A 12,500-nucleotide genomic window follows, 5' to 3' on the forward strand; every position below is an offset into this window, starting at 1 on the left:
ATTTGCAAGACGAATCAAATGGCGTACTCCGATTTGTGATACGAGTTGAGACGGGTGAGATATTGCAGATTTCGCTGGGGGGACAGTAGGGGTGGTGGAGCACCTACTCTGAGGGATTATAACCTTTGCAGCTACGGCGGAAACTTAACGTTCGATATCGTCATTGAAGAGATTTGCAAGAGAAATCGAATGGCCTCTTACGATTTTTGATACGACTTGAAACGAGTGAGTTATTTCGGATTTGTTGGGCCGGGCCCAGGAAATGGGGCCCCATGGTAACATGTGAGAAGGATTCCAACTTTTGCAGCGACGTCTGAAACTTAACGTTCGGTATCGTCAATGGAAGATATTTACAAGGGGAATCGAATGGCGTATCCCAAGTTTTGATCCGAGTTCAAACTGGTGAAGATATTCCGGATTTAGACGGGTGGCAGTGGGTAGGAAGGCCAAGGGGGTGGTTACATATGAGACGTGGTATAACTTGTGCAGCAGTGCGCTGAACTTAACGTTCGATAGCGTTATTGAAAGAGGATTGCAAGGGGAACAAAATGGGCGTACTCCTTTTTTGATACGAGAAAAAATGGGTTAGTTATTTCGGATTTCGTCAGGTGCTTGGTGGCTGAGGGGACTGGCTGAGTATAGTTTATGAAGGCTAATAACGCCTGCAGCGATGGATCAAATCTATCGTTCGATAGGGGAAATTGGACAACTTTGCAAGACGAACAAAATGGCATACTCCGATTGTTGATACGAGTTGAAAACGAACAAGTTATGGGCGGATCTTGTCAGGCGGTAAGTGGCAGGGGGGGGCTGAGGCATAGTTTTCAGAGGCTAATAACTTTTACAACAACAGACGAAACCAAACGTTCAGTATCGTTATTAAGGGAGATTTGCAAGCGGAATCGAATGGCGTCCTCCGATTTTTGATACGAGTTGAAATGATCGTGTTATAATGGATTTCGATGGGTGGCAAGAAGAAGAGGGCATAGAACGGGAAGTGGTATAAATGCAGAGCTGAGAGGCAAGATCAAACGTTCGATATCGTAATTGAAGAAATTTACAAGGGAACAAAATGGCGTCTTCCGATTTACGATGCGGTTTGAAACGATGGAGATATCCCAGATTCCGCCAGGTGGCAAGGGTGCAGTATGGGCATGGCACGTGAGTGGCGATAGCTTCTGCAGCGATGGGTAAGAATATAAAGTTCGATATCGTCATTGAAGGAGAATTACGAGGGGGAATCAAATGACGTCTTCCGATTTTTGATACGGCTTTGAAAAAATGGCCGAGGTATTCCCAGATTCCGATGGGTGGCAAAGGGTGGTGGGGGGCTAGGTATGAGAAGAGTCACATGTTCTGCAGGAGCGGGCCGGAATTTATCGTTCGACACCACCATTGACAGAGGTTTACAAGCGGAACAGAATGGCTACCTCCGATTTCTGATACGAGTTTAAAGTGAGAGAGTTATTTCGGATTTGTCGAGTGGTAGGGCAGGTGGAGCCTAGGCTGCGCACTACTCGCCCAATACTCGGCTCACTCACTCAGTGGGTTACTCAGCTGGGTGAGTAGCTGAACCTTTCACTCGACTCGGTGAGTGAGGCCAATACTCAGTTACTCTGTAAAAACCCAGTGAGTACTCGGCTGTCACGTGTAAGATATATGCATTACGTGAACAGTCCCTCATACGATTAATACTGTTTTATGGTTACAGTTGTAAGTTAATTTAAAGTATTACATTTATCAGCATCACTCTACCATCTCTAATAAGCTGTGAGAACGAATCACGTATATTCCTCTATCTAAGTACCACGATTATCAGAAGATTATCAGAACACTATATTATATATGCTCAAGAACATCTTTCCACCTTGCTTGATGAGGCCGGCCAGACCTACTAATACCTAAAGTATTTATAGGGTCTTGACGAGTAGCTTGAAAGATATCAAGTAGATCTCTTCCAGTCTTCCGAGGGTGTTGGATAGGCGTTGGTGGCGGAGGACGGCATATCCTTATCTTCATCGTCATGAATAGTTGGAAGTATAGGCTCCTCATTATTACCATCTTCTCTTATATCTTCATTATCTGGGATATCGTCATCTGGGATGTCGTATAAGGTCTCGTTAAGACGGTCAGCCTATCTCTTTCTTCACCTTGTTGGTAGCGCATTTGTCGTTCTTCATGTGCAGCTTGTGATAAGTCTTGCTGTTGCTGTGGCCGCTGAGGATTAAACGGAGGATATTGTACCTTTGAATATGTCTCTCGGATATGTGTATTTGATCGTGTTCTTCTTCATCGCTGATATATTGTAACTCGATAGAATTGCACATCCGTTGTCGTTGTGCCTCATACTCTTCTTCGACTTGCTCCTCAGTCATATCAACGACGTCCATCATATCTGCAAGCTTGTCACGATGACCTTGACGATTCTTGTATTGTCGAGAGTAATATATAAGCATAATACTCTTAATCGTCTCAGGATTAAGTTGACCACGTCGGTGGCCACATACGTCCCTTGCGGCACTAAAGACTCGCTCAACTCCAGACTCAGCAGCAGGAATACAAAGTATATCACGAGCCATTGCTGATAGACCAGGAAATTGCTCTTCCTTTTGTTGCCAAAATAGCAATATCTTTGTGTAGATATGTGCTATACAAGTTAGAATAAGATTATCAGAAGATTACCAGAAACTTACGAGCATCAAGATAGAGATCAGCCTCATTCACATATTCCTCTCGCTGGCCCCGAGTCCCATTTAATGTCTGACTTTGCTGCAATACTAAGGCTAATGGATCCATATCTGCATCTCGTAATCCTGATTGACTCGCAACTCGCACTGTAGAGTACTGCTCTTTATAAAGAGTCCTAAACTGTTGTTCAAACTCTGTCTCCCAATTTCGTATTGAAAAGTCAAGCTTGCAAACCTTTTTGTTAAAGTGTGAGAGCTTCACACTAGGATTTAAGATACTAGCAAATGCGAAGATAGATCCAGTATTTGTGTATAGCTTGTTATAATACTTCCTAATCTTTTCTCTGCAGCATCGATTGCTAAAGTCATCTTTGCTGCCCATGGATATGTCTTATGCCGTAGCCGGTGCCGAGTTCCTTCAAGCGTTGATAAGAGTTTTTGATATACTCCAAGTGTATAGCAGACAGTAGGTCCGGCTGACGATCCAATGTTTGTTGTAAAGAAGTTGAATGGCCTTGTAAGATCAATGATGTATTCGATGTGCTTCCATTCTAGCTCGCTAAGTCTGAACATGTGAGCACCATGATCGCCTCGAGTATATTGATTGATTGTTGACTTGAGTTGCTGTGCTCGCAGAAGCATATGGCATGTCGAATCCATCGAGTTGATACATCTTGAATAAGTCGAAGAAGCCTCTGAGATGATTGACCCCGGTTCATGTTTGCCTTTTGCAAAGTCATAAACCTGTTCCTTCGAGTTTGACTTGAATTAACAAAGATAGTGAGCTTCCGGAGCTATGAGATATTAGAAAAGACTACCAGAAGTTTACCAGAACTAACAAGAGAATATATACCTTTCCAAGTGTAAATCCAATACCCTTGTCCTTCTGCAACTTTGCAAGGCCCTCCATCTGATTCTCTTCTTCCCAGTTCATTAAGATCTCTTGATTTGTTGGCGTAATCCGGATTCGACCAAGGAGAGCACTAAGGGCAAGTTGAATAACGTGAGCTAGGCAGGGTATGTGTTGTACTTTTCCTCCAATGAAATGCTCGTTGTCTGCAATACTATCAAGCATTATTTCCACATCTCTCATCATTGAAGTGTTTTTTGACGCATTATCAGTCGTAATGGATATAATTCGTCCTTCTAAATGCTGCCTTGTGATAACTTTTTCAAGTATTCCACATAACTCAGCACCAGTATGCTCTGTATATATAGGTTCAAACCCAATCAAGACCTCTTGCATTTTCCAATGACGGTCGATAAATGATGCAATAACACCCATAAATGAAAGTCGAGTAACACTTGACCAACAGTCGAGCGATAATGCAATCTTTGAACCAGGAACAACATCTTGTAGCATCTCTTCTTCGATTTGTGTGAGCTTTGTTGTTAAGAGGTTTCGAATAGTTGTTGCTGAGGGTAGTGGATAGTGAGGATTCTGTAAGATAGCAAGCCTTTTCCATTCAGGATCCTCGACTGAGCGGAATGAGCTATGAGTTGAGATAACTGTGTATAGAACTTGTTCGTAAAATGCCTCTTGTGTGAGAATATGATCCTATTATAGATATTAGCCTATATAATTCTGGTAATAATCTGGTAATCCTTACCTGTTGAGGTCGCATCTGATTGATTCGCATTTGATAGAGACTATCCTTACCCATCCGTGACTTCTTTTTGCAAATGTCTGATGCAAGATGTGTTGCCATAGACTTTGGGCCAGCAGACTTGATTGCAGGATGCGTAAGGGCCTTCGAACAATAGGTACAAATGACACATGGTTCTCCAGAAAGCCGGTCTGCTCCTAGGTGATAAATTCTCCAGTATTGAGAACTCCGGTTGGTTGAATCCCATGCAATCTTCGTAAGGAGTTTTGTAGTATGATCTGAGTGTTGTTCATACCATCGTGATAGCTTCCACCACTCAATGAATACATCGTGTGTATCCTTAGTCCATTTGATGAATTGGTTTAATTTGCCAGTATATTCGAGGCCCGCAGGGATTTGATTTAATGAAGGTAGTCGTTGAGAAGAGGGAAGAGAGTCTGAGAATATATTAGAAATAGGATTGTCAGAGTCAAACAACTCTGAATATTGCGATGACATTTGGCAAGTAGCAAATTGTTTGATTATCAGAAGATTACCAGAAGTCTGGCTACGATGAAATACTTAAATCTCTATAGCCCCTATTCGCGTCGGAAAATCAAATACTCCATTTCTCTCCTCTACTCTAACTCCAGAAACAACATATCCTGTGCAGCTGATACCTTAGCCCACTTTTCCTTATCAAATTTCTTAGAGTAGACAAGTAAGAACGCCTCTTTGAAGCTAGAACTATGAGTGGAGACTTGTAACCATCCGTTGTCGACAAGATTGTAAGACTTTGGGTACCACTGCGCAGGTCCTGGTAATTGGGCCCACTTTCCAAACTTCCAAGCTGTAAAGTTTGTCCAAACTGCCTGCTCGTACAAACAGAAATATTTATGTGGTGGGATAACGTTGTGAAAAGTGCTATAATAAACAATTAGTATCTCTAGAAGATTGCTAGAATGATCAGAGACGTACCCTTCTTCTACATCAATCCATGGCATATATTCAAAGAGATGCTCAGGCTTCTTTCTCAGCTTTCCAGCCTTTCTCGTATATGAGCGGATACAGCTATCCCAGAAATGTTGCCACTTGCGGAAATTGGACTCTTCATGGGCCTATCAACCGTTAGTATTACCAGAAGATTACCAGAAGATTACCAGACTATGAGGTACCAACATCAATGCATGCTTGAGTTAAGAGAGCCTGGATGCTAGCGATCTCTTCATCAGAAAGCTCATCTGGTAGAACAGCCTCGTCATTTAAAATATCGTCGCGCCGTAACATAAGCTCCAACTCTAAATCGTCTTCAACCTCAGTATCCTCCCATTCGCTGTTATGATTGTCATCGATTGGGATACTGGTGATACCCTCAAATGCAGCAAGCTCAGACAGAAGTTGTGGCGGAGTAGATGGTGGGGCTTGTGGAGAAGAAGAAGGGGCGCTAGTATTCTTGACTTTCTGATTCGCAATGCAAGATGCATGGGTGCCCTTTTCAGTCCTGTTTATAGTTAGATTAAGGCTACCAGAGATTACCAGAAGGAACTTACCGAACACGAATACGCTCAACCTTCAATTCATTCTGTAGACGTGTCTTGTCTTCAGCAGAGGCAGCGATATACTTTGCAGACTTGTATAACTTCTTTAAGTAGTAGCTCAGATCGCCATGGTCAGCCTTGAGTGCTAAATGAACAGCCTTCTCATCTTCAGTAAGGTTGGAGACGCGGTTGCGAGCTTTGATAGTATTCAAATTAGTGGAGAGTTCTTCAGGTGCCTTGCGTTTCGCCATGCTAAACACGTGATTAGCAGAAGATCATCAGAAGTTCTGACTGTAGAATCAAGATAATAAACTTGAGGTCCTAGTAAAGAGGTAAAGCGCAAAAGAGAAGAAGAATGTGTAGATCGGAACGTAACCAAGGAAGGTGGTTGGTTGTAAGGTTGTTGTTTTTTTAAAGTTGCAAACAATTATATTCGTCAAGGAATATTCACCTGCAAATAATTACTGTTCTAAACAACACTACAATGCATACCTTCAAATAAAACACATACCTTTCAACCTCTACCTCTTTCTTTACTCTTTCTACAACATCCTTGCTACAAACTCACTGTAAGTACATATATCTTTTGATCTACTTCTTTGTCTTGTGTATACTTCACTAACTCATCTTAATGTTAAACTGCTAGGAGATCAACTGGCGGCACAGCACCAAGGATGCCACTTGGATTACAGGCTGGCTCTAGGCTTGGTGAAAGGGAAAGGGAAAGGAAAAGGCTGTGCGCACAGCAAGAAAAGCTCCAGTTCGCTCATCTCAAGCTTGCAACAATCATGCTCAGAAGGCCATGCGCCGTGCAAAGTCTGGTAAGAGGATTACCAGAGGATTACCAGAACTCTCTAATAAACATATAGGCACCAAGGCTCTCCGCGATATTAGAAGACAGCAACTTGATACTCGCCTGATTATTCCAAAGCTCTCATTCCAGCGTCTTGTTAGGAAAATCGCACAAGACTTCAAGTCCAATCTTCGCTTCCAGCAATCTGCTATCCTAGCTCTCCAGAAAGCTGCCGAATGCTTCCTCATTCGAGAATTTGAGAGTATGATACTTGAACATAGTGACAGGGACATACTAACAGTTATAGTGACAAATCTCCTTGCTATTCATGCGAAGAGAGTGACAATTCAGGCAAAGGATATGGTATTGGTTCGGCGTTTGCGGGATATGATGTTTAATCATGGAGCTGTAGGCTTAATTGATGGAAATGTCTCTCACCCAGGAATGAAGGTTAGATAAGTTCTGGCAACCTTCTGGTAACCTGGTACCTAAAGGCAAAGGTTATAGTGTGGAATAGGATATCAACGACATGGGAATGGAGTTATTGAGTTATGGCGTTTTACGATATCGATATCAATGTGAAGTCACGATCACACCCCCTTTTCAATGACTAATCAAACACGTGATATAACTGGGTTGCCAAGACCTATACTAGGTACCCGGCAAGTGAGTAATCCTCATTCAACAATACTCGGGATATGAGTGAGTAACTCAGCTGGGTGAGTAGAAATTCTACTACTCGACTCATGAGTACCCAGTGCGCAGCCTAGTGGAGCCTAACAATTAGTTTCCCCCAAACACGGCGTGATTGGGATTTTTTTGTATGGGGAAAATAAGGTTTGGCCCGTGCATCACCCCAACACAAACACAGCGTGATTGGGATAACCCCAAGTCATGGAAACACCATGCGCGAGCAGTTGAAAGGGTTCTAAATGATTGGAATGGAGGTTGCAGCCATGGCACAACCCGTCCCCGAAGTATTACGCAGTATAATTGCATTGAATGTGGAGTTTGGTGTTTTGGTATGTTGCGAGTGCCGGCATGCATTGAAGCCGACTGCCATTTTGCGACACTTGAGCGACAGACACAAGACGCCCAGTCAGTTGCGGAGGCAAGTGAGTGAGTACGTAAAGGAGTTCCCATTTATGTATGATCATGCGACAGTCAAATTACCAAGTAATGGTTCCACCCCACAACCCATTATCCCCGTCATAAACGGGTTGCAATGTAGGGATTGCCCGTACAAGACACGGAGCCGAGTCACAATGAAACAGCATGGGAACAAGGTGCATAGCAAGCAGCGGGTTGCGGATGAGGATTTGTTCCAGCCCGTGCAGTTACAGTCATGGTTCGATGAAAGGAGGGCACGGTATTGGGTTGTCGACAGGAGTAGGCAAGAAGAGCAAGTGCGACAGGGGCGTCGAGCCATCGTGCGCGATGCAGGTGAGGATTCTGATGCAGGCGATGGGTTAGATAGTGGGAGTGATGGTGGGGGCCACATGGTTGACGACCAGATCATCCAGGATATTGAGAAGTGGAAGGCCGACAAGCAAGAGCGGCGGCTGCATTTTTCGAGGGAGGTGCCTGCCGTGGAGATGGATTCATGGTTGCAGTACACGAGGTGGAACGAGGCGTTAAGCCAGTCGAAGCACAACATGGTTGAGACGTCCCGCTTCGCGCGCATGCCAGACCCCGAGGAGCCCAAGCTGGAACGGTTGTTGCGAGCATGGAAACGGATCATGGAGCGGTGTCTGGACACGCTAGAGGACATTGACCACAAAGATGTGTTAAAGTGGTGGGCGTCACCGAAGAACGAGGCCGCAAGCCAGCGGCCATTCGAACTGCCGCAGAGCACAAAGAGCATGGATAAGTACAGCCGGGTCTGGGAGGGTTTCATTTGTTACATGATGCGGACAGCGACGGGGGATTGGGGGGAGGATTCAGAGACGGGCGTGGAGTACACGTATGCACAGTGGAGGTGCATTCAACGGATACGGAGGGGGTTGGATAGCCATGAGGACATTGGGGGGAGACAATAGGCGGAATGGCAGGCGAAGCAAAAGACTGCGATCGCGAGGTAACCAGTGCATTGATGTGCTTGTGCATGTTAACAGTCATGCAAGACACGAGCCGGATCGCATTATACGATTCACCCATGATGCATTACTTAGCAGTCTGAGGGATTGATGAGCAGAGCCAGTCGTTGCTGTCAGCATTTTCGTACACGCCCGTTCTGGCTGGCATGTTATGGATCAACCGGTTGATCATGCTGGAGGTGGCAGTCCCGTGCGAGGCGTGGCCCGAGTTGAGGTTAAAGAGCAAGGCAGAGGTCGATTCCGTAGCAGACCGAATCCACGAGTTGCGGAGGAAGCATTTGTGCGAGGGGTCATTCTCACCCACGTCGAGCATTTTGACGCAGTTGGCCATGGGGAAGAAGTTCAACAAAACACACCAGTCGCCATCCAACATCCATTGGTCTGACGATGAGAAGGTTATAAACTACTTGGGCCAGCCGGTGGTGTTGGATAAGGTGAAGGCGATGTGCCACGCGTTGATTGTGGAGTTGCAAGCATTGATGGGGGTGTTGACGTTCGGATGTGATGTGAAGGCCATTGATTTGGATCGGATCATGGACAGCATGGCGTGGAGCCAGTCGTTCCGTCAGCAGGACTTCAGCTTCGTCGAGCATGTGCAGAACCAGGACCAGGTCGGGGTTGGTTATCGGTATTTGTTGGAGCGAGCGCAGAGGGGTGGTGGGGGGTGGAGGTTGCTACGAAACAACCGAGCGACGCAAGCAGCCGAATGGTTCCGGCCGCAGGTGGAGAAGTATCTGATAAAGGAGGGACAGTTCTTACGGAAGCTGATGGTGTGCATGCACGTAACGGGTGGGCAGCCCGGACGCGGGCCCGAGTTGGGTTCGGTGAAGGTGAGCAACAGTGTTTATTCAGCCCGGAACATATACGTGGTCAACGGGCGGATGTGCTTCTTAACCATGTATGACAAGGCACGGAAGAGACGGGGGAACACAGAGTACATTGTACGGTGTCTGCCGGACGAGGTGGGACAGGTGTTGGCACAGTATCTGGTATACGTGCGTCCATTTGCGCGGGCATTGGATCAGCGAGAGTCAGAGTATTTGTTTGGGGACAGACGAGGGCCGTGGGCTGGCGAGGAGCTGAGCAGGGCATTGGCGTCCGCTAGCAAGGTGCACGTGGGTGTGCGCTTGACAGTGTCTGCATGGAGGCATGTGGCGATTGGGATTGCCACAAGGCATTTGATGCGGGCAAGCAAGACGTGGGAGAAGGAGCATGAGGAGGCTGAGGACGGGGAGGATTTTGCAGAGGGGGATGACGACGAGGAGCTGGAGCTGGACACGTTCCGTCACATCATGGTCCGGTGAGCTTTGTGCAGATCTGTCAGGTGCGAGCGCAGAAGGGTTAACCATTCAACAGGCAGTCTGGACATGGACGGCGAGTAGCACAAGCGCACTACGCGGTCGATGGGCATTTTTACACTGACTAGGGCCAGAGTTGCTGACGGCATATGAGCAGGCGTCGATGGCATGGCACGGGTTATGGGAGCTGGGGGGGGGAGGGATTCCCAAGGTCAAGGCCAGACACAGACGCGAAGCCAGCCAGCAGTTAACCATGCGGCCAGTGAAGAGAGAGAGGATGGGAGGGCCAGCGCCATCGTTGGTTGGATTGCAGCGCATATACCACAACATCAATGCCAAACCACGGTCGGAAGGTCAGGCGGCAGCGTTGGAATTGGTGCACCACCCATCCCCCATACAGCCATTGATCATTGTGTTGCCGACGAGCAGCGGGAAGTCGGCGTTGTTTTTTTCCGTAGCAGCGATGACGCGTCAGCAAACAGTGGTTGTGGTCGTGCCGTTCGCAGCTTTGGTGGATGACATTGTCAGCCGTGGGAGGCAGCTGGGTTGGATTGCGAGGAGTGGGTTGACGAGCAGTCCGGGCATGAGTTGCGGCAGTTGATTGTGGTCAGCGCAGACCGAGCAGTGCAGGGCGAGTTTTTGCATTACGCAAAGGGGTTGGAAATAGAAGGACGGTTGGCCCATGTGTTTTTCGACGAGTGCCACGTTGCGTACACGGACACATCGTACCGGGAGCGGTTACGAGAGTTGTGGATGTTGCGGTATTTGAACTGCCCATTTACCGGGTTGACGGCGACATTGATGGTTCAGTTGGAGGACGTGTTGAAGGAGCGGTTGTGCGCTGACAATGCGCAGATATTCCGGCGAAGCACGGGATGAAGGACAATCCGATACGAGGTTAGGGACAGCAAGGATGAGGCACCATCCGACATTGCCGTAAAGCATGTGCAGCAGGTGACGCTGGGCCGTGGGAAGCGAGGGTCATATACGTGCGGAGTTATGACACGGGTAGGTTGATCTGCGAGTTATTGGAGTGCGCATTTTATCGAGCGAGAGCAGACGATAAGGGGGAGGTTTACGGCGATGGGCGAGCGGGAGGGTGGATGGATTGTTGCGACGGGGGCATTGGGGACGGGAATCAACATTGAGGGGATCATGATGATTGTTCACGTGGGTCGCGTATGGGTTGACGAGCTTCGTGCAGCAGTCTGGGCGTGGAGGGCGAGGTGGGGAGGTGAGTGAGTCGGTGATCATCACGCGGGTGGAGAGCAGCCGGGGTTGGAAGCGAGGGAGATTATGAGTGAGTATTCAGTGGAGAGGTTGACGAAGATGCGATGATGGAATTGATTGAGAGCCAGGGATGTCGCGGGTTGTGTTAAGTCAACACATGGATGGAGCGGAGGAGGGCAGTTGCGGGCAGACGGACAGCGTGTTTTGCGACCGGTGCAGATGAAGAGTGGCAGAGGAGTGGGGGCGGAGGTGAGGGGAGGGTGGAGGCCACGGAAGAGGTGGAGGCCACGGAAGAGGTGCCGAATGGGTCGCAGATATCCAGAGGCGGTTGCAGGCCGTAGAAGAATGGGACGAGCAGATGATGGAAGTGATGGATGAGGTGCGAGGACATTGCATATACTGCCGATTCATCCGTGGAGGGGATGTTGAAGAGGAAGGGGCGCATGCGTATGAGGATTGTGTTTTGGCAGAGACTCAGGGATGGATATGTCAGGTACTGGGAGTGGCGGAAGATGATTGATTGTGGAGGTATCAGCATTGTTGGAAATGCGGGTTGTCGCAGAAGATATGCCGACGGATGGAGGATGGGTGGTGTGAATATCCGAGGTGATGTTGCCAGGATTATATGTATTATTGGAAGTGGGCATTTGCGAGGGATAGTGGAGGCGGTTGGGTTCCGAGGGGATTTTGAGTGTGATGTTTGGGAGTGGATGCGTGAGGTTGGGGAAGGGTTTGGAGGGGTGTGGGAGGGGAATTGGATGTTGACGTGGCGGATGGCATGCCGGATATATGGTATAATGACGAGGGGGGAGGTGGGTTTAGAAGTCGAACCCATCCAGGCGAAGCCCGCCGACGGCCACCCCCAGAGGGAGGAAGGCGAGGTGGGCATGGTATTTGAAGGGTAATAGGATTTGGGGCGAGAAGGGTTAGGGGTTGTTGGACATTAGCAACAGGGTAGTTTCACAAGGGGAAGAAAACGGCTTCTTCGGAATTCCGATACGAGTTAGAATGAGAGAGAGGTTCCGGATTTTGTGGGCAGGGAGACATGGTATGGGAAGTGGCATAAGTTTTGCAAGGACACGGAGAACTTATCGTCCGATAGCGTCATCGAAAGAGAATTGCAAGGGGAGCAGAATGGCGTCTTCCGATTTTCGATACGAGTTGAAACGAGCAAGTTATTGCGGATTTCGGTAGGTGGCAGGGGGGCGGGTGGAGGATATGTTTTGGAGGACAATAACTTTTGCAGCGACCAGCGAAACTTGAGGTTCGGTA

The 12,500-nt window shown here is 47.6% G+C and overlaps 4 protein-coding genes across 4 annotated transcripts; 2 read left to right on the top strand and 2 right to left on the bottom strand.

Moving 5' to 3' along the window:
* Positions 1-4,911: 4,911 nt before the first annotated feature.
* VC83_09542 (uncharacterized protein) lies at positions 4,912-6,062 on the bottom strand (the record flags this gene model as incomplete). Its single annotated transcript, XM_024472955.1, has 4 exons — positions 4,912-5,197; positions 5,252-5,391; positions 5,453-5,774; positions 5,824-6,062. The coding sequence occupies 4 exons, from the start codon at positions 6,060-6,062 to the stop codon at positions 4,912-4,914; spliced, it is 987 nt and encodes a 328-aa protein (XP_024319525.1).
* A 1,807-nt stretch (positions 6,063-7,869) lies between these two features.
* On the top strand, positions 7,870-8,643 carry VC83_09543 (uncharacterized protein; the record flags this gene model as incomplete). The annotated part of the gene is made up of 1 exon (XM_024472956.1): positions 7,870-8,643. One exon carries the CDS (start codon positions 7,870-7,872, stop codon positions 8,641-8,643), a length of 774 nt encoding a protein of 257 aa, XP_024319524.1.
* Positions 8,644-8,870: 227 nt separating this feature from the next.
* VC83_09544 (uncharacterized protein) lies at positions 8,871-11,240 on the top strand (the record flags this gene model as incomplete). Its single annotated transcript, XM_024472957.1, has 6 exons — positions 8,871-10,000; positions 10,057-10,099; positions 10,156-10,479; positions 10,527-10,834; positions 10,901-11,006; positions 11,058-11,240. 6 exons carry the CDS (start codon positions 8,871-8,873, stop codon positions 11,238-11,240), a joined length of 2,094 nt encoding a protein of 697 aa, XP_024319527.1.
* Positions 11,241-11,373: 133 nt separating this feature from the next.
* VC83_09545 (uncharacterized protein) lies at positions 11,374-11,766 on the bottom strand (the record flags this gene model as incomplete). The annotated part of the gene is made up of 1 exon (XM_024472958.1): positions 11,374-11,766. The coding sequence occupies one exon, from the start codon at positions 11,764-11,766 to the stop codon at positions 11,374-11,376; it is 393 nt and encodes a 130-aa protein (XP_024319526.1).
* Positions 11,767-12,500: the final 734 nt, after the last annotated feature.

The sequence above is a fragment of the Pseudogymnoascus destructans genome (assembly GCF_001641265.1).
Source record: "Pseudogymnoascus destructans isolate 20631-21 unplaced genomic scaffold scaffold_58, whole genome shotgun sequence".
NCBI lineage: Eukaryota > Fungi > Ascomycota > Leotiomycetes > Thelebolales > Thelebolaceae > Pseudogymnoascus > Pseudogymnoascus destructans.